The sequence below is a fragment of the Marmota monax genome, unplaced genomic scaffold, assembly GCF_021218885.2.
Source record: "Marmota monax isolate L192 unplaced genomic scaffold, Marmota_monax_Labrador192_F-V1.1 WCK01_AAM20220418_F8-fsc00341, whole genome shotgun sequence".
NCBI lineage: Eukaryota > Metazoa > Chordata > Mammalia > Rodentia > Sciuridae > Marmota > Marmota monax.
In genome coordinates, this window is record NW_026694916.1 from 625491 (window position 1) to 646869 (window position 21379).

The 21379-nt window shown below is 51.1% G+C and overlaps 1 protein-coding gene across 1 annotated transcript in view; it reads right to left on the reverse strand.

The window, feature by feature from the left end:
* Zan (zonadhesin) overlaps nt 1–21141 on the reverse strand; it is a 36533-nt gene extending 15392 nt beyond the window's left edge. The window contains exons 1-24 of the mRNA XM_046427107.2: nt 21065–21141; nt 19219–19382; nt 18755–19026; nt 18458–18545; nt 17591–17743; nt 15088–15252; nt 14652–14743; nt 14184–14262; nt 13954–14082; nt 13202–13473; nt 12899–12983; nt 11924–12336; nt 10114–10242; nt 6811–6952; nt 6525–6641; nt 5782–5906; nt 5409–5554; nt 4709–4840; nt 4289–4396; nt 4017–4186; nt 3208–3410; nt 1727–1868; nt 732–979; nt 337–517 (exon numbers count right to left, since the gene is read on the reverse strand). Coding sequence (XP_046283063.2) covers nt 337–517; nt 732–979; nt 1727–1868; nt 3208–3410; nt 4017–4186; nt 4289–4396; nt 4709–4840; nt 5409–5554; nt 5782–5906; nt 6525–6641; nt 6811–6952; nt 10114–10242; nt 11924–12336; nt 12899–12983; nt 13202–13473; nt 13954–14082; nt 14184–14262; nt 14652–14743; nt 15088–15252; nt 17591–17743; nt 18458–18545; nt 18755–19026; nt 19219–19382; nt 21065–21141 — 3832 coding nt within the window. The remainder of the gene's footprint in view (nt 1–336; nt 518–731; nt 980–1726; nt 1869–3207; nt 3411–4016; nt 4187–4288; nt 4397–4708; nt 4841–5408; nt 5555–5781; nt 5907–6524; nt 6642–6810; nt 6953–10113; nt 10243–11923; nt 12337–12898; nt 12984–13201; nt 13474–13953; nt 14083–14183; nt 14263–14651; nt 14744–15087; nt 15253–17590; nt 17744–18457; nt 18546–18754; nt 19027–19218; nt 19383–21064) is intronic.
* Nucleotides 21142–21379: the final 238 nt, after the last annotated feature.

The following is a 21379-nucleotide window of genomic DNA, read 5'->3' on the forward strand; positions in this document are numbered from 1 at the left end:
ACAGGCTTACCCCAGCCCAGGCCACCACTTTCCCAACCAGAAGGGGGCCCCCTCACTTTTTGCCCACTCTGCACATCAAAGCTAACCCTTTCTTCCCCATCTCCAGCTTGCGAACACCAGCTGATTTCACCCATGCTCAATGACCCCTTTTACGAGTCCACGTGGGAAGTCCCCCCCAACATCTAGACTTATTCCTTCTTGTGGCCCAGTGTCCTCAAGGGATTTGTCGGTTGACCAACACTCAGGACATCTAATGGAGATGTGTGGGGAGGCCAAGACCTCACTGCAGAGCCCAACCCTGTCCCAGCTTTCCCCTCAGTTTCCCAGGGAGCTCACCACACAGCCCACAGAGCTGGCCAGCATAGGAGGAGGGTACTGTCACCTCCACCAGGTGCTTCCCATCGTAGCGAACCTGAAGCCCAAAGTTCGTGTAGAGCACAATAAAAGAGCCACTGAGCCTAACGATCACCTGGCCTGCCAGAGGCCCCATGGGAAGGGATATCCGAAAGCCATTCACCTGCAGAGGTGGGGGATGCAGTAGAGGAGTCGGGAACTGGGGACTAAGATCAAAGGAAGGCAAAATCTTGGGAGCAGGAAGGAGCGACGGATGTTTCAGGGAGAGAGGAGGGAGTCCAAGGAGGAGGGGGCTGCCTGGTACCCCCAGGGGCTCAGGAGAAGAGGGACCAGCGGGCTGGGTTGGGGAGGGCCTGGGAGGAAGAAGCGGTACTCACCACGACCCTTCGACCTTTAATCAGTGAGATTCTGAGGTTAAAGATCTGCACGTTGACAGACTTGATGTAGGAGAGCTCCAAGTTCCCATCGCGGATCTCGTTGGTGGTGGTGACAAGAAAGTTGTTCTCTCGGGAACTGACCTTGCAAGGGCGGACCATGACGTAGGCACAGGTGCCCATGAAGTTGTGCAGAGCTCCGTCAAAGGTCAAGTAGTGGGGGTCGCCTGAGGCACTGCAGGTGGCCGCCCCTGGGAAGAGATGACAGGGCTTGGAGTCTTGTTGCACCATGCCCAGGAAGCCCTGATCCAGGGCTGCCACCTTGGTGAGCCCACATTGGTATGGTACCTACAGCCCATCCTTGAACTTGGCGTTTCTCTAGGAGATAAAGTTGGCTTGGCTTGGGATGCCAAGGAGGGAGACAACCCTCTCCAACTCCACTCTGAACCTGGGAAGATACTGCTCCTGACCTAGGAAATCCCCTCCCAGCCTGGGATGGTTTCCATCTGGAATATTCCCCAAAGGCCCATGTTACAGACTTGGTCTTTGGCTTGGTGCTCTTGGGAGGTGGTATAAATGTTAAGAGGTGGAGCCTAGTGGGAGGTTTTAGGTCATTGGGGGATGCTCTTGCAGGGGATTTGAGGGACCCTGGTGTCTTCATTTTCTTTTCCTCTTATCCCAGCCCTGAGGGGAGCAGTGCTGTGTTCAGCCACATACTCCCCACCGTGACTAGCTGCCTCACCAAAGGCCCAGAAGCCAATGAGCCAAAGGGTTTTTTTGGCTCACAGTTTGGGAGGTTTATTCTCTAGTCTAGGGACTAAAAAAAAAAAAAAAAAAACCCTTTTTCTTTATAAGTTTATTTATCTCAGGGGTGTATGTTACAGTAATTTCAAGCTAATTCACAGCCTCTGGGGTCCCAGCTCTCTGGGGAAGAAGATTTGGGCAGGATCTTCCCCTTGCTTGAGGCCCCCTGCTCACCTGCTCTCCTGACCTCTCACCTCGGGCACGGCAGCCATAGGTGCCATCTTGCAGCATACAGGCCTCCTGGGCCTTACATTTCCAGGGCTGGCAGTGAATTTTGTTGTTCTTTTCACAGACACAGAACTCCTTGCAGCCTGGTTTGTACCACTGTTCCCCTAGCTGGAGAAAGAAAAGAAAGCAGCTTTTCCCAGGTCTAACACAAGAGCCCACTGCCGCTCCAAGGGCTGGCCTACTCACGGGGCATTCCGTCTTTCAAAAGTTCTATGCTTAGCTGTAAAACTCTGGTGTTGGCTCAGGGATGGAATCGCTTGATCATTTATTTGCTCACTATTTCAGCTGAGCTGTCTGTGTATCGTGGGAGGTGTTAGGAATTCACTAATGAACCAGATGGAAAATGTCTCTGTCCCGACAGAACTCACAGTCCAACAGGGGACAATAAATGTAAGTCAACTCTTGGATACACATCTCCAATGTGCGTCCAAGTGGAACCACCAGGGCACCCAAAGATCACTTCTCACCATGGACACCAGCAATAAGCACCTGATAATGGGAATTCTGAGAGAAGTTTCCTGACTCTGCTTATCAGGAAGGCTTCAAGGAGGAGGGAGCATTTCAACAGGGCCTCAAGGGAGAGGAAGGGTCCCAACAGGCAGAGGCTGAGAAGTAGAGCAGGGTATAAAAGGAACTGGGAAAAGGTCAGAGCATGGCACGGGGTGCAGTTCTGTTGTAGAGTGCCTGCTTCTGCTCACAAAGGGCTGGATTCGATCTTCAGCACCAAGTGCGAGGGGGTGGGTGGCCACAGCAAGAGTTGGACTGGGAGCATTTGGGGGTCCAGCCTGGAGCGGGGCCATGGAGGATGGCCAGGTGAACATCAGATGGCAGAGGGTTATTCTGGAGACTGGTGTCATTGCCAGACCTCTGGTGAGAGCTGGGCACAGAGCCTAGTTCTCAGTGATGCTTCTGAGAAGAGTGAAACAGGTGTGCAGAGAAAGAGACACAGGCCCTTCTGCAGAGTGGGACCCTCCAGAGGAGACAAGATTTGAAAACAGCACAGGTGAGACACAGAACTACTCAGGATTTCAGAGGATGGAAAATCTGGGCAAAATGATCGGTAAAATGACAGCTGAGAGCAGCAGCAGGGATGATGGGAAGGGACAGAAGGAGGGTCTCAGACTCTTAAGAGGTATCATGGGAAAGAGAGGGCCATGATGTCATCCCAGCCTGTGTGGAAAGGACTAGAGGTGAAGAAAGAGAGGAACTTGGAGGGCTCCATGGTGCAGCTCAATGGCAGATCATATTCAAGGTCCTGGGTTTGATCCCCAGCACCACACACACACACACAAAAGGAGATTAGATCAGGGTCAGAATTTCCCAAACCCCAGGCCTAAATCCCCTGCCCTCCTGTGTTCCCCTGCTTTCTCTCTCTGGCCTCTCACCCTGGCCCAGGGAGCAAGTGCCCCCTGGCTCCAGGGCTGAGAGGCCCACCCCAGACACTCACTTTGAAGTAGGTTCCTGAAGCATCAAGGCACCCACACTGGGATGGAGGGACACACTCGAGGCCACTGAGGATGAAGCCCGGGTTACACTCGCAGGCCTCCACACAGTGGTCTGGGCAGGTCTTGTCAGAGAATCCCGAATGGCAGGTGTCCGGGCATGGATCGGCACACAAAGAGTAACTGCTATTGGCTGGACAGATCAGGGCTGTGGAGGGAGAAGCTCAAGTAAGGAGACAGGTGAGACTGAGGCAGAAAAGGGAAGAATGTGCTTGGAAGTCCCCAGCAAGAAAGGCTCCCGCCAATCTTTAGTAGAGAGGCTTTAAAAAGGAGCCCACTGACTCCTAGGGCCTACAGGGCCAGCTGTCTGTGCTAAGATGTGGTCACCTGGATGTTACCTTGGACTTTCATGGAAGCATACTGAGCCACAAAAGAAAAGCCTCATCCGTACTGCTGTGTAGACATGCCCCAGGCCAAGTCCAGGGGCTAGGTCAGCTCTAAAGCACCTTCCCAGAGAGCCCAGCCATCCCTGGAGCTGTAAGGCAGCTTGGTGCCCTTCTAGCTCAGGTCTGCCCATATCAGAGGACCTGGCCAGGCATGTGAACACCCCTGTACTTGCCCTGTGCAGCATCAGTAGTTACAAGGCTACTGTTGAGTTTGCAAGTGACTGTGATTATCTCAGGGATGCTCCCAACTCTGCCCATTTTCCTGACCTCAGGTGAAGTGGGAGGTTCAACGCATCCCAAGCCCATGGGAGTGGCCTCTCTGCATTTGCAGGGAGGCGTCCTCTCCCCGGCTTCCAGTCACAACTCACGGCAAAACTGGGGTTTCCTCCAGGGCTTCACGGCATAGCCAGCGTGCTGGCAGGCCGCAGTCATGAACGAAAGATGGATACAAAGCATGAGATGGAAGCCCTCGAAGTTGCACATGTCATTCATGCAGTTGTCAAAGAAGGAAGAGACTTTCACGTGAAGCTGGCACTCCCTGAGGAAAGAGCCCAGGTTAGAGGGGAGGAGGGAGTGGCATTTCCCAGCCTCCACCTTGGAGAACTTTGGTGCCCAGCAGCCCGCCTGCCCTCCTCCATACTCAAACACTCCTTTGGAGCTGACAAGCTGGCCACAGAACTTGGACCCTGACATAGTGCTCTGCAAGGCTCGCCCACAAGTTGGGGTACGTGTCTCGATACCCTCGCACCTAAAAGAGACCCAGTCAAATGCTAAAGTCCATGGCTCACTTCCAATTGGGGCCCTATGCCATTTGTCAGCAAGGCTGTGCCCAAAGGAGGTGGGAAAATCTGGAGTCTCCAGGGAGAAAAAGAGAGAGGGGTCTCTCTATGTTGCCAAGTTTGGCTTTGAACTCCTGGATCCAAGCAATCCTCCCACCTCCCGAGTAGCTGGGACTACAGGTGTGCGCCATCACACCTGGTTCTGGTTGGTTTTAAAAGGGCCCAAAGTGAGAGAGTGGGGAAGGAGAGCAGCCCATGGGCCCCCAGTGGGGTCTCCTCACTCCTGCTCGGTCTGCCAGCTGTTCCCCAGATCCTCATCGTCTTCAGCTGGCTCACCATCTGGCTTCAGGTTGTCATTGCTGCTGTCCCCGTCAAAGTTTCCACAGAAACCACAGAGTTTGCCTGAGAACACACTGTGGGGCCCAGGAGACGGGGGAGCATGAATGGGGTGAAGGGGCCTCCGTCATTGGAGTGGAGGGGATAATGAGCTGCAGGCCCAGAGGAGAAGGCTCAAAGGGGATAGAGAAGGACCTACTCCTGACATGGGTGGCACACCAGGCACACGAGACCTGGAGCCAGCTGTGTGGTCTCCCTTCAGCCCCAACATCCGGTCATGACTGACCTTACCAGCCCTACACCACTCCGGCTCGCTCTACGTGTGTGGGTCTAAAAAGTCCGTCTTTCCCTTGTCTGTCCATCTGGGGAGCCAAGAAGACAGCCCCAGAGCACGTGAGCAACTCCTCCTCTAGAACATTCCCAAGGCATTGTGTGTACATCCTGCCATTATTCCACTGTGCTGAAACCATTTCCTTCTGTCTCCCCGTCCAAGGGAAGGCCGACCACTTGAGCTAGGTGCTTCCTACCCTTTGGGAGGAACAGAAGTGACTGAGCGCTAGTGCTTGGAATGGAAAAAAGAGGGAGGTGGATGGAGGAGCCCTGGTCAGGAGAAGCCTCAGCTGCCTGGCGGGGATGCTCCCTCACCTGGACATAGTCACAAACAGCTGCTGGTGGCCGTCCCACTTTATAAGCAAACCAAATGCTGTTTTCACTTTCACAAACCGCCCACTTGGACGTATGATGACACCTTTAGAAGGTCTGACTGGGAGGGTGACTCGCTGACCCTTAACCTGGCAGAGGAAGGGGCAGAGAGACTGATCAGGGGGATCAAGAAAGACCCCAAGACTCCCGTATCCACAGCCACAAGGTATAACATCCTTCACGGCATCCTAACAACCTCTTCCACCACAGCGGCTTGGAGTCTCACCATCAGTGCCCACTGGGCTGGGGCTGACCAGGAGCAGGTCTTGGTCACATTTAGCTGCCCCAGCAGGGGTGGATGGGGGATGGGGCTCACCAGTGTTTGTCTGCCCTTGAGCAGGGTGATGGTAGTCTCAGACAGGATCACATGAACCTTGCTCAGGCAGGTCAGTCCTCTGGGTCCCCATTCCTCATTCTTGGCTAAGACTTTGAAGAATGTGTCTGGGTGGGAGAAGGGCTCATTCAGTAAACTTTTCTTTCTTTTTTTTTTTTTTTTTGCAGTGTTGGGGATTTGACCTAGGGCCTCACACATGCTAGGCAAGCAATTCTACTGCTGAGCTACACGCCAGCTCAGTAATACTATCTCAAGTGTGTGCCATGGATCGAAGCCTGGCACTGTGGGTAAAACACAGGCCCTGCAGTTTAGGAGAGGAGGCAGGACACAAGCAGGAGGGGGTGGATGTCTACCCTCCTCCAGAACAGCCTGCACCGCTGCATCTCCCCTTGTGTGTAGTGACACCCTCCAGGCTATCTGTGCACCTTCACTAGTCTCTTTAACAGTGATTGCTACTGTGTCACATGGGCCCTCAATAAGAGCTGGCTGAGGACACAACTGATATCTCAGACTGCATTTTCCCCAGAAGTCTGAGCCCTAGACTCCTGGCTCTGGAGGGGGAGGGGATGGTTTCCACCCTCACCTTAAGAGGACCTTGCTCCAGGATGGCCTCTTCCTTTCCTCTGCTCCCAGCCCTGTCCTGTCCCTCCTCTGTTCCCTGTCCTGCTGGCCACCACTGTGCCCCTCAGAGCCCCCTCCTCTGACCTCAGGCCCTCAGGACCTACTTGAGGAGTTTCGGCAGGGCTGAGTCAAGACATAGGTGCATTTGCCTGAGAAGTTGATGTGCCTCTCATCAAAGGTGACATAATGAGGGTCACCATAGACCATGCAGGTGGAAGTGCCTACAGAGGGGAGAAAGGAGGACCCAGGAAGCTGCTTCCACTGCCCAGCCAGGCTGGATCCCATACCCCAAGTCTCCCAGCTGGTGACACACCCCTGCTCCTCTGCTCCAAAGACAGCTTGGGATCTTGGTGTCATACTCCTTTCGAGAGCATGCAAGGAGGTACTCACCATAGGGGTGGCATCCATACTCGCCATCCTTCAGCTGGCACACTGTGTGTGATCCACACTCAGAGATATGGCACTCCATACGGCTGCCAGCAAGGCATTGGCAACGTTCTGTGCAGTTGGGGCTGAACCATTCTTGCCCAAACTGGGAGCAAGGGATCTAGAGTTACAGAGCCATAGTTCTTGAGGCCTCCACCTTCTCCTCTACCTTACCCAGGGAAGAGGGTGCTGCCCAATGTGCACACCTAAACTTGTTTGCACTCCCTTTTCCAACCACAGGACATTTGCATGTACTATTCTCCCATCCTAGAAGGCTCTTCCTTTCCCATCTTTCTCCTCCTTCTCCATCTTGTGTGTGTGTGTGTGTGTTTGTGGTGTGTGTGTGTGTGTGTGTGTGTGTGTGTAGCACTGGGGATTGAACTCAGGGGTGCTTAACCATTGAACTATATCCCCAGCCCTTTTATTTTTTATTTTGAGATAGGGGCCTGCTAAGTTGCTGAGACTGGATTGAACTTGTGATCCTCCCAGCCTCCCAAGTGGCTGGAATTACAGGCATGGACCACTGTGTCGACCCTCCCTTTCTAATTCATTCTTCTACAACCAATAGAGTTCAGCTCAAGGACAGCTTTCTCAGAAAGACTGCCCAGACCCCCTAACAAGGTCATCCTCACATCTCTGGGGACCTTCCTTCCAAGGACTTCCCACAGTTGCACTTTTAGATTTCTTTTATGATTGATTATAAGTGTCCCAAGCAGGGATTATGTCTGTCGTCACACACCATCTTGACCCCAACATGTCACAATAGAAACTCTTGTTCAATCAGTACTTGCTGAGCCAGGCATGGTGGTGTATGCCTATGATCCCAGAAGCTCAGGAGGCTGAGACTGGAGGAGATCACAAGTTCAAAGCCTGCCTCAGCAACTTAGGAAGGCCCTAAGCAATGTAGTGAGACCCTGACTCAAAATAAAAAAACGAACAAAAAAGGCTGGAGATGTAGCTCAGTGGGAAAGTGCCCATGGGTTAAATCTCCAGTACCAATAAATAAATAAATAAATAATTGCTGAGCAGAAGAGTCAACCAAGGCCCAATGTGTGCCCCTCTAAATCTGAGAGCATTAGAAGGACAAGGAGCTGCTGGGTGCAGTGGTGCATGTCTATAATCCCAGCGGCTCGGTAGGCTGCGACAGGAGTATCACGAATCCAAAGCCAGCCTTAGCATGCTGAGGCTTGCTAAGCAACTCAGTGAGACCCTGTCTTTAAATAAAATACAAAATAGAACTGGAGGTGCGGCTCACTGGTTGAGTGCCCCCAAGTTTAATCTCTAGTACCAATAAAAAAAAAAAAAAAAGAAGACAGCCAAGGAGCTTGCCACGTTCATGGTGACTCCATACCAGGTGGGTAGAAAGTACTAAATAATGGACATTTGCTGAATGCTTCTATGCCATCCCAGGACAGTGAAGAGACCCTTGATACTGATAGTCACAACGATCCTTCTGCCCAGGCTGTTGCTGAACCTAGACCTATCACCCATTTAGGGAGCCCCAGGAGACTGGTTAAAGGGGGCACAGGAGGAAGCAGTCCCTGAAGAGGGAAGTAGGAGCTCTGACGCCAAAGGGCAGAACACCTGCAGCTGAGGGGCAGCACCAGGTACTAATGAATAGCTTAATGCACTTAATTAATAGGCTGCATATGATATTTATCATAAATTGTTATAATAATAATGAACATTTACTAAGTAATTTGCATGTGTCAGGATATAATTGCATCCTTACAACAATCCTATTTTGCACACTTTTATAGATATGGAAACAGGTTTAAAGAGGTAAAGAAATTTGCCCAAGGTCACTCAGTGAATGAACCCAGCCTGGGCACAAGCTCTGCTTGGCCTGGCTCTAGACCTGCCCCGTCACTCAGGCCACCAGGCACATGCTACTAAGCTCTGGATATATGGCCAGTCCACACTGACATATGCTATAGGTGTAACATATACACTGGATTTTGAAGATTTAGCATGAGGAAAAAAAAAACTAAAATTAACCATCTCATCAATTAGTCTCTTTTTTACCCTCAGTGTGGGAGTCAACATCAGGGTCTTGCACATGAAAGCATGTGCCCTACCATTAAGCCACACCCAGCCCTAGTAACTCTTTATTGATTAAACACTGAAATGATAATATTTGAAATTGAGTACAGTAAGCCCTCCATAGCTAGAGATTCACCTGCAGATTCAACTAGCAGAGGATGAAAGGTAATTTTTTTTAAAACATTGCATCTGTACTGAACATGTACCTTCTAGCAACTACTAAAACAATACTATTCACATAGCATTTATACTGCATCAGGTATTATAAATAACCCAGAGATGATTCAAACAGTCCAGGAGGATCTGTATACGTTGGTAAATGCTATGCCATTTATATAAGGCACTTGACTTGGGCAGATTTTGGGATTTTGGAGGATTGTTCTGGAACAAATCTCTCCTGGATTCCAAGGGAAGACTATAGATTATTGAAATGAATTTTACCAATTTCCTTGTGTGTTTTTTTTTTATTTATTTAAAAAAATGTTTCCTTGTGCTTTTTTTCCTCCCAGTGGTGCTGGGGCTCAAATCCAGGGCCTTGTGTGTGCTGCCTCAGAGCTCTACCATCAGCCTCATCCCTTCCGCTTTCTTATCATGGCTATTAGGCAACCTAACATGACCCCCACGCCACTCCTACCAAACAGCTCTGGCCCACAGCCTGTTCCCTCTGGAGCTGTGCTCTATCCAATCTCCCCAGCAGACCATCAATTCAGGGAGGCAAAGAGAGTTAGCGACTTCTGTCTTTTGAGCTTACCAAGATTTCAGGATTTGCAAGTTTCTTTGGCAGAAGAGAATTCTAGAAATCTCTCCACATATTTTGGTTGTTGCTGGTTCGGTGCTGGGGATGGAGCCAGGGACCATGAGTGACTAGCTCATCAGCACAGATTAGCATCACGGTGTGCCAAAAGAGGCGCGTACCCCAGATATATGGTATGAACAGAGAGAATCATCAAAACACCACAGGCTGAGGGATGGGGGTAAAGGTCAGTGGTGAAGCATCTGCGTCGCTTGAGCAAGGCCCTGAGTTTGATCACCAGCACCACAAAACCAAAACAACAAGAACAAAACCCATGCTGAATGGAGGACTCTGTCACTGTGAAGCCACAGCTTTGAGCTTACCCCTGGGGATGATCCAAGTTCATCTCATCCCAGTGCACAAATGCAGTGAGGACCCAGGTGTTCCGCCATCAGTCTCCCTCAGGGGAACCAGCATCCCTGTGGACTTACCTTATAGTAGCTTTTGCCGTAGACACAATCACAGGAAGAGGCATTGATGCATTTGTTGTCATTAAACAAAAAACCAGGATTGCAGACACAGCCTGGCTGGCAGAGTATATTGCAGTTGGGTTTGGGGTTCTTGCAGGATGCAGGGCAGGCACAGGATTCATAGTGGGAATTTGGGGAGCACTTCACTAAAGGCAAAACATGATCTCATCAAACCTTCACTCTGGAGCTGTTCCCAGGGCCTTCCTGTCTCTCCCTCATCCCCAAACTCAAGTTCTCCTCTAAGAAGTAGGCCCATATTGTCCCTCCATCAAAAGGAATATGTAGCCCAACATGGATGGACCTGATGACATCGTACTCAGCAACAAAAGACAGATACAAAGGCTCACATAGGATTCCATTTGTCTGAAATGTCCAGGTCACGCAAATCCATGGTTACAGAAAGGAGATCAGTGTCATCAGGGACTGGGAAGAAGCAAGGAGGAGCTTATGGGGTTTCTTTCTGGGATTAAAAAAAAAAATGTCAATAAAGATGGAATACTGGGGGCTGGGGTTGTGGCTCAGTGGTACAGCGCTTGCCAGCACGTGTGAGGCCCTGGGTTGGATCCTCAGCACCACATAAAGAATAAACAAATGGGGCTGGGGTTGTGGCTCAGTGGTAGAGCGCTTGCCTCGCAAGTGTGAGGCCCTGGGATCAATCTTCAGCATCACATAAATAAATAATAAAAATAAAGATATTGTGTCCACCTACAACTAAAAAATATATTTAAAAAAAGAATAAATAAATGAAATAAAGGTATTATTTCCATTGCAACCAAAAAATTTTTAAAAGAAAGAATGGAATATTGGTTGCATAAGCTTATGAATATATGTTCCAACCATTAAATTAGAGACTTTAAAAGGGTGGGGGGCTGCGGATGCAGCTCAGTAGTAGGGCATATGCTTGGCATGTATGAAGCCCTAGGTTTGATTTCCAGCACCCAAAAAACTGCAGTGAGGACCCAGGTGTGTGGGTGGGGTGGGAAGGTGAGTTATATGGTATATGAACTCTCTCCATAAAACATAAGGAGGATAGGAAGAAAGCCTGGAGCTCATGCCCACCTGCCTCCACCCACTCCTGCCCCATGTCCCTCCAGCTCTGGGCAGTATTCTTCCAAAGTTGTCATCTTTGGAGGGACGGGACTGGGCCATCTTCCCATAAGAAGGCTGACTTCCCACTGGAAGAATTCCTCTCCCCGACTCTGTCCTACTCGCTGTCTCTTACTTTCAGCTCTTTGGCCCAGTTCTGTCCCCATATACCTTTGGTAGTTTTGGGGGTGGTGGTGGTGGTAGTGGTGGTGATGGTGGTCATAGAGGTGGTGGTGGTAGTCAGGGAAGTGGTGCTCTTGTGAAAGTGTAGAGGCTTCACCAAGACTGTTGGCCCAGTGGGCAGGTCCGATGTACTAGGACAGGATTCTTCAGTACAAGCTGAGGGCTTTTCTGTGGTTTCAGTGAGTTCCTCCACCGGGGTGGGGGTCTCCTCAGTGGCTTCGGGAAGTTCCTCTACGGTGGTCTCCTCCGTGGCTTCAGTGGGTTCCTCTGTGGTGGTGGTGGTGGTCTCCGGGGTGGTTTTGATGGGCTCCTCTGTGGTGGTAGTAGTGGTGGTGGTGGTGGTAGTGGTGGTGGTGGTGGTGATGGTGGTGGTCGTCGTCGTCGTCTTCGGGGTGGTCTCAGTGGGTTCCTCTGTGGTGGTGGTAGTGGTCTCCGGGGTGGTTTCGATGGGTTCCTCTGTGGTAGTGATCTCCTCAGTGGTTTCAGCGGGTTCCTCTGTGGCCGAGGTGGTCTCCTCAAATTCAGTGGGTTCCTCCGTGGTGGTGGTGATCTCCTCGGTGATATCAGTGACTTTCTCTGTGGGGGTGGTTATCTCGATGGTGATGACAAAGGGTCTCATGGTGGAGGCAGTGAAGGTAGTGGAGGTAGTGGAGGTGGTAGAGGTGGTGGAGGTGGTGGAGGTGGTGGAGGTGGTAGGGGTAGTGGGGATAGTGGAGGTAGTGGGGATAGTAGGGGTAGTGGGGGTAGTAGGAGTAGTGAGGGTAGTGGTAGTAGAGGGGGTAGTGGTGGTAGTGGGGGTAGTGGTAGTAGTGGGGGTAGTGGGGGTAGCGGTAGTAGTGGGGGTAGTGGTAGTAGTGGGGGTAGTGGTTTCCTCAGTGGTTTCAGTGGGTTTCTCTGTGGTAGTGGTGGGTGCTTCTGTGGAGACACTGGTTTCAAATGATTCAGTTTGTGAACCTGGAGATGCAGTAGAAAGCCCTGCTGCTGTTGTGTCTACAAAGAAAAACAAATCCTTGGGATTCAGTCAAAATCATATCACCCACTTTTCACTCACAGCCAGCCGGAGTTGGTGGGCTCAAAGGACCCACCTCTCTTTCCATTCCCAACCCACAACTTCACTCACTTAACAAACACTCAACAAACAGCACTCCCCACATACACCTGCTTTGTGTCAGGTATGGGAAACACAAAAATGACGAGGAGGGGAAAGACCTGTCGAGTCTACAGGTCTTGCCTATAGGATCACTAGGGAAAGCGTTCTGGATGCTGCTCCAGAGATTCATGGCATCAAAGACACCTTCGCTCAAGCAAGCATCCTGGCAGTACAGGGACAGTAGAGGTGGGAAGGACATAAAAACCCACATCCGCTATGTGAGTCCTAGGCACAAGAGGACTTGCATTTTACACAGCTCCTATAGAGGAGCCAGGGTGATCATGCCAGGGCCTAGCACCCTTCCTAGAGCCCAGGGTTTTGTCTTACCTCGACAAGAACCTTGACTGATCAAGATGAAACCCACAGCAACAATAAAAGCGGGGTTGCTACCCCGGATGGCCTCAAAAATCAGCTGAAGAGAGAAATGAAAAGACTCCATGGCAACTCAACAACTCTGCCAGGTGTGTCCACTACCTGTTGGCACCCCAACGGTCCAACCTACCCAGGGCCTTGAATCCTTCATTCATCTCTTCTCTGCTCCCTTTCCACCTTCTCAGTCCCCCACCTAGCCCTGAACCCCCTCACCACAGGCCATGCAGACACATACGGGGCCCACTCTCCATCTCTCACCTGCATGGGCTGCCGGTGTCCTGAAGAGATGGTGGTAGAAGCACTGAGCCAGCTAGGGCTCTGGGGCCCAACACGGTTCCACAGAGAAGAAGGGGAACTTCCAGCAGGGCTGCTCAGCAGGAGAATGAGTGTACTGCCCTCTCCAGGGCCATTCATGTGGTAAGAAAATTCCACGCAGATATCCCCGGAGGCACAGAAGGGCCGGCTGGTCAGTTTGACAGACTGCCCTGCTTTGGAGACCTTGTCCACCTCAAAGTAGATAAAATGATCCCCTGGGAAAAAGAGGGGAGCCAGCAAGATGAGACACCCGCACAACAGCAAGTCTATTTGCTATTTCTGGCTTTCTAAGTGGGCATCTGAGCAAGTAACCAAACACCTCACATGATGGCATTGTTTCCTACTGACTTTGGATTTCTAACTGGAGAATATGGGGGAAAAAAACAAAACCTGCAACCTAGACACCATAAATGTACCCATCAATGCCTCAGCTGAGATATGAGATTGTCAATTTTGAAGGCTTAGACTTAATGAAGTGGGAGGACTCATTTTCTTAGGGAATTGCAGTAATCCTACAGCCATGAGAACCCTTAACTGTGTCTACTATCATCTCTTCAGCTCTGGACCCATAACAGTTTCCCAATAAACACTGCTGGCTCCTCTTCACCACCTCCAATGTCCTCCATCAATTGCAGATTCAGCAATTCACTGAGTTGAGAGGTCCTCAATCTCCTCACCTTGATAAGAGAACTCACCCACAAGGCCTGTGATGTTGTTGAGAATAGTTCTACTTCCCCAGGACCACTGTCCGCCACTTTCTGGTTTATGGGTCCAGTCACAGAAGGGATGGGCTCTGTCTTCAAAGTTGCACTGAGGAAAGCTGTCTAGTAGGTCCAGAGGGAGGTTTGAGAAACTGGGGCAGTGCTCTCCATTGCTGTCCCTACCATCCCCAACTCCAGGGGGCCTCCCAGAGCCCTGCTCTCACCCCCACAGGGAGCAAGGCTGACTGCATCCACTGCTACCGCTGGCTCTGGGATCCTTCCAAACACACCCACCAGGGCAAACTGGAGAGAGAGAGAATGGGCCTGGAGTAAGTACACAGGACAAACCCTCAGCCCTCCAAAGCCCAATCTGATCCTTCTTTTGGGAGTGGGTGGGTACCAGGGATTGAACTCAGGGGCACTCGACCACTGAGCCACATCCCCAGCCCTATTTTGAATTTCATTTAGAGACAGGGTCTCACTGAGTTGCTCAGCACATGGCTTTTGTTGAGGCTGGCTTTGAACTTGAGATCCTCCTGCCCCAGCCTCCCCAGCCTCTGGGATTACAGGCTTGTGCCACCAAACTTGGCTCCGGATCTGACCTTATTCCATTCAGAGACCCAGGGCCTCTGCTCCTGGTGCCTTGGGAGTACCTACCATGTGCAAAGATCTGACCCCATGATCCTCTGTACCTGTATCTGTCCCTGTCCTGTATAATTGAGAGAAGTAGACTGCCAGTTGGGTCCAGGTTGTCCTGAAAAAAGAGTGTGTTTCCGGATGCTGCCTACAATGGAAAAATTGGTGAGAGAAGTGAGCTTAGAGGAGCTGAGGAATGACTTCAAACCTATACCCAGAAGGGTGAGTTGCAGAAGAAATATTTAAGCACGCTGCCCCAAATGTAAACAAGTCTTCTCTCTCCCTCTCTATGTATCCATTTTTCTAGAATCCAGTGTCCTCATTTCCACTTCATGGAAAATCTCCCACATATCTTAGATTTCCCTAGACCCTGAGACATTCCTCCTCCCTTCCCGCTTATTTCCCCATCAACCCAACCATGGGAGATGCTAGTGGAAATACAATGCATCCTCCACCCTCCCACCCCCCCACCCCCACCCCTACCCGGCTAACCCAAGGTGGAAGCGTAGACCAGGAGGGCTGCTCCAGGAGACCGGTTCCGCAGGATATAGTAGAAAGAAAGGGTCAGACAGCCATTGGAGCGGCTCGGGGGACTCAGGAGGGAAGATTTCTGCCCCGGCCTTGCATTTTTGGGGTCCAGGAGCATGTAGAGGCCATCTATGAAAGAAAAGTCCTATAAAGTAGGGTGGCTGGAATTGAAGGGGGTATTACGCAGGGGTAGGACCCCACCTGAGATGGGGACCTGGTCCTAGGGAACCCCAACAGCCACCTAGAATCAGGCAGCGCTGAGGTGGGCGTACCCCAAGTCACGACTGGCTGAGGCCTTCCACCCTCCCTCCAGTGCTTGGACTAGATAAGGACGAGGGCGCCGCCCTAGGAAACACGAGCATCCTCTCAGAAGCAGCCTCCGAAATCTAGTGCTTCGGATGCTGACCCCTCAGAGCCCTCTTTTTACACAGCCATTCGCACAAATTGTTAGAAGGGCCAGACCGACGCACGAGGGCACGCAGGTCCCCCGCCCCGCACCCGCTCCCTCAGGCAGCCAATCAGCCTGAACTTCGCTCCGTGACGTAACGAGTAGCCGGGAGAGGGACGGGGCTGCGGACGTGCCGACCGCGCATGCGTCCGTTCAGGTGCCGGCCTCTCTCTGCGTACCCCTAGGTGAGCGCGGGCAGAGAAGGAGGCTAAAATAAGGGAACAAGCCAGAGAGGGACAGCAGAGAAGAGAATGGAAACAATTGGAAGGAAAGGGATGGGAAAACTGAGTGAGAGAGCGAGGAGACGTGAGAAATGGAAGAGAAGAAAGAGACGCCCGTCATCCATCCCAGCGGCTCAGGAAGACGAGGCGAGAGGATCCCAAGTTCAAAGGCAGCCTCAGCAATGTAGCGAGGTCCTAAGCAACTTGGACCCTGCCTTAATGTGGCTCAGGTGGAAGGAAGCAAGGAAGGAGGGAGGATGGGAGGGAGGGAAGGAAGGAAGAAATTTATATATCTATATATGTGATAGACAAAACTAAAAAATAGAGAAACTAAAAGAAAAACAGCGTTTGCTGAAACTGCTAGGCATGGGACACGATGCTGAGAGATGCAAAGGCGAGCTGGCAGAAAGGAAGGGACGAGAGGCCTGAGAAGAAACAAGAAGTGGACTCTCAGAAAGGAAATGAGGGCCCGTGAGCTCTGTTGGACCTACAAAGCTGGGCCCTGAAGGCTTGGAAATGTGGGCTGTGTGGAGAAGATTGAGAGAGGAGATGAGAAGGGAGAGAGAGGGAAGGAGTGAACAGCAGGAAGAGGAAGGAAAACCCCAGGCAAGAGAACAGAGAGATGGTGGGAAAAGAAGCATGATGTAGCATTTGGTGGAAAAACAGGAAGACTGTATTGCCTGGATTCCTGCTAAATAAAACCCCCTAAATATCCTCCAAAGGCTACTCTTGCGGGTTCTCTTCAGTGGCTCCTTTTTTTTTTTTTTAATTCAATCCTTTCTTTTGCTTTTTAAAATACTTTTTATTGTAGATAGACATAATACCTTTATTTTACTTTTATGTGGTACTGAGGATCAAACCCAGTGCCTCCCACGTGCTAGGCAGGTGCTCGACCACTGAGCTTCAGTCTCGGCCCTTCAGTGGCTTCTTAACAAAATGGTAGAGCATTTGTCTAGAGTGTGAGAGGTCCTGGGTTCCACCCCCAGCACTACAAAAATAAATCAGATCAAGTCACACCGCTTCCAAATTCTGCAAAGCCCCCCTCCCATTCACACAAAATAAATGCCATAGTCCTGACAATGGCCTTCAAGGCTCCATATGATTTGCCTTTCCTATCATCTGAGCTAAGACTCTTCATTCTAGATCCATGGCTATACTTCAAATCCCTTCTTCCCCCTTGGCCTGGGATACCTCAGGGCCTTTGCATGGCAGGCTTCTCTGTCTGGAATGTTTTTCCACACTCCTAATATTTTCATGCTTCATTCCCTCAACTCAAGTGTGTTCAGCTGTGATCTGAAGGAGACCTATCCGGGTCACTCCAGTTAAAATTCACAACTTTCCTACCCCTGCACTTCCACAATCCCTTTCCCTTATTCAACTGATTTTTCCCAACGCACTTGTCACACCAAAACTTTGTTGTTTACTGTAATTTCCTTCTTTGTTTTGATATCTGTCTCCCTGTTCCTCACCAACACCACTCCCTGTCTGTTTTGCATACTGATTATCAAAAGCCTAAGACACTGCTGGGCATGTTGTAGGTGCTCAGTAAATATCAAATGAAGGAAGGAAGGAAGGAAAGATGCCAAGAAAGGAGGTAAGGAGCAGGCTGTGTTGGGTCCACCAGGTGGAGCTAGTGGGAAAGCTGGGGGTGCTCAGAGCATGCTTCTTGAAACCTGAGCTGAAAAAGGCTTGAATCTGTTCTGGTTCACCTACACAGACCCATGGCAGCTATTGTAGGGCGTGCAGAGGTCACTAGAGCCTGGAAAGCCCCGAGGATAAAAGCATGGCCAGTACTCACTCCCAGGACTGGAGAAATCATCATTAGGTCCCACGTCTGCCTGCCCCGATGACCCTTTCTTCTGTGTCCACTTGGCCCCAGAGGAAGATGGGATCCAGCTCCAGCCACAGAGATCATTCATAGTGTCAAAACTGCACATTTGCATCATGCATACTGAAGGCAGAGAAAGGGGACAATGTAGCTTTTTCTGAAAGGAGAAGGAGGCAGCTCTGATAGGGATGTAGTCTGGAGCCAGAAAATTCTTGAGTTCCAATCTCAGATCTATGATGAGCCGTGGCTGGCTTTCCAGCCAGAATTGGCCCCTTGCCTATGGGCCGCGTTCCTGACACAGGTAACTTGACCTGCCCAAGCCTCAGTTTTCTCATCTATAAACTGGGAATGACAGTGCCCCTCTGCTTCCTAGGGTCGTCAGATCATGAGCATGGGGCGTTTAGTCCAGTCCCTTTGCTTAATGAGTGTTGATTCCTTTCGCCCAGCTTCTGGAATTTTCCTTTCCTTGAATTTTCTCCCTTCCAGTCTCTAGGGTCAGTTTAGAAAGATCCATCTAATACTAGATGGATTGTGGTGGTAATGTCCAGGTTTTCTTGGAAGGGAGGGCTTTCTGAGATGCAGGACTTTCAGTGCTGAGACAGGGACAGCCCAGGGAAAGCCAGGCTGGTTGGTCACTCTAGACAAGGTATCCCCACAACTGCATGTTGGAAGAGCACCTTCCTTGGGGTATGGCTTCTTCAGGAATCAGAGGTGTGGGGTGAGGTAGCAGAAGGAAGCCAGTAGTCTTGACTCATGAGAAACCTGGGTGCTGAGCCAAAATAGATTTGCAGGAGCCAGGAAAAGAGAAGCATGTGAGAGGGAGGGAGAGGGACTCACCCCTATTGCAGGTTCCCCGATGGATAGCGAGGGCATCCAGGGAGATGTCCAAGTAGGGAGTGTTGCCCCTCATCCCCTCAAACGTCAGCTGCAGGATGGGAGACAAGGGAATCCCTGATTCTGTGAGGCCCCTGGCCAGGCCTCCTGTCCCTTTGCCTTTAGCTCCTGATTTTCCTGAATTCAGATGGCAGGGACCACACACCCCCTCCTTGCCCCAGCCCTCTGGGTCCTCCAATACCCCTGGCATCCCCTCCCCCCCCCACACAGATGGCCCTGGGGCTCTTCCCTCGGCCTTACCCAGCTGGGCAGGTTGAGTCCTGCGGGCACAGTGACGGAGGTAGGTATCCAGGAAAGGCTCTGGGTATTTGTGTGTTTCCAGAGCAATTTGGGGCGATTGTTCTGTTTGCCCATGAATAGCAGCAGTCGGAGCCAGGAGCCCCATGACAGCCCGAACATGTGGTAGGCGAAGCGAACACAGAACGGGCCTTGCTCCCATATGTCAGGGCTGCGCAGGCGGGCCACTCCACCCTGACGGAAGTTGTTGGAATCCATGTGCAGATAGTAGCCCTCTGGGGAGGCAGAGCCCAGGATGCTGGAGCCTTTGGTCCCCAACACTGCCCTCCCACCCCTGCTCAGAGCCCAGGTGTGCCTGAGGCTTCAGCAGCACCCCCTCCCTTCATACACCTTGGCCTGTGCCCAGCTCCCTGCTGACCCCTGCCATCTGCCCTCCCTAAACCTGAGGCTTCCCACAGGCCCCTCACCTCCATTAGGGTACCCCCCAGGGGGCCCAGTGGTGCCAGATGGGGAGGGACCACTGGCTCGGATCCAGTCCCCATCATCGGTGAACTCTTGGGACCAGTCACAGAGGGGTTTGGAATTATCGTCAAAATCACACTGGGAGATAATGGCTGGAAAGAAAGGGCTCCTGTGAGGTTCAGAGAGGGCAGAGGGCAGAGGGCAGGGGCCAAGACCACAGACCCACCCTGGAAGATGGAGGTCAGCAGGGTCACTAAATTTAGAGAAGGCTGTCACTAAGATTGGGGGATCCAAAGCAGAGATTTGGGAGACAGATCTTTGGGGAGAAATTCAGGGCTGGGGAATGGAATGGGCCAGACAACAAGGTTGTCATCATAGGACTGAGATTGGAACTCAAGAATTCGGACTCCAGACTGCACCCCTTTCCTGAGCTGCCTCCCTTCAGAAAAAGCTCCATTGTCCCCTCCTTTCTCTGCCTCATAAACATGAGGCTCTGCCCCACTGTTCCCTCTGCCCTCTGTGGTCCAAGGGCCACCCTTTGCACATTGGTCCTATGTTTATGCCACCACTCTGCCCCAAGGATAACTAAAGGTGGCCACCCTGGGCTAGGGATTAGCATTCAGTCCTAGGGAGGGAGAGGAGGCCTGAGTCATCCGGGTTCCAACTCACATTTCTCCCTTGGGTTGAAAGCAGCAGGTTTCAAATCCTGGGGCTTCTGTGTCCTTGGGATTGGTTTGGAAAAAGCAAAAATATCACTCTTGTTATTCCGGAGAATTAGAAGACTCTGATTGAGAGTTCTCTGAGCAGTCATGGACAGATGATTTTTTTTCTCTTTTTTACCCTGAGTATGTCAGCGTTCACACAGTCAGCGTGCATTGTCTTCTTCAGGATTTCAGGAAGGTCACCTTCAGCCTCTTCCCCTAAAGTTCTTCCCACTCTCCTAAAAAGCAGGCCTCCTCTACCTCCTCCCATCTCAGACCAGGTTTCCTGGGCGTGGGAATTCTCATGCAGTGTCTGGGTTTCATACTGGGGTCTCCTTCCTTTGGGTTGAGGTCTTTTTTTTTTTTTTTAGATAGCCCAAGTTTTTGCCCAGAGAGTAGAGATGTGTGGACCCCAGGTTGCTAGTGGGTAGTGGGTGATATCTTGCCAGCTACACCCGACTGAACATATTAATGGATGTTTATAAAAAAGATGTTCCCTGGTCCTTCCTCCTCATCTCACCAATTCCACAGAGAAGGCTCTTGCCCACATAGAACAGCCCTTTCTTTTCTTTGTTCAAGTTCAGCCCACTTCCCCACCCCCACCACAAGCTCCAGGACACTACATCATCCTTTTTTTTTTTCTTTTTCTTTTTGGTACTAGGGATTGAATCCAGGGGTGCTTAAACACTGAGCCACATCTCCATCCCTTTTTATTTATTTTTTTTTTATTTTGAGATAGGATCTTGCTAAATTGCTTAGGATCTCACTAAGTTGCAGAGGCTGGCTTTGAATTTAGAATCCTCCTGCCCCAGCCTCCCTATCTGCTTATTTACAGGTGTGTGCCACCTCGCCCGGCAACATCCATCATTTCTTAGATGCCTACTATTTGAAGTCTCACTTATCAGTTGGGCCTACTGTGAGCTTTGTCTGTTTTCCAAGGGTCTGACCTGCCTCTCCTCCTCTCCCAGCCTCAGTCTGTCTCCTTAGCTCTGTACCCTCCTTCATTTCTCCCCAATTCCAGGCTCTGGGGCTGAAGGATCAGTGCTCTACTGTTTGTAAGGTAACTTCTCCCCAGCCCATCAGGCTCCCTGCCTTCCTCCCAGGCCTCTGCCACCCCTTGGTACATCACCCACCTCTGAGCCCAGCTTACCAGATAGGGGCGGGCAAGGGAGCCTGGCCCCAGGCAGCCCCCACAAGCAGCACCAGAGTCCAAACTGTAGGAGCCATGAGGGACCTCAGAGGCGGCCCTCAGGGGAAAGGGAAAGGGTACAGTGAGGAGACCAGGCCACTCTTCCACTCCCCTGGCCCTGAAAACCAATCAATCCGAAAACAAGAGAAAGCCCTGAGAACCGAAAGCTCTCAGCTGAAATTGAAAACCCAATGGCAGAGTGATAAATCAAAATCAAGGGAAAGAAGAAAGAGAGAAGACAGACTTGGAGGGTGAATCTGGGAAGTCTATCATCCA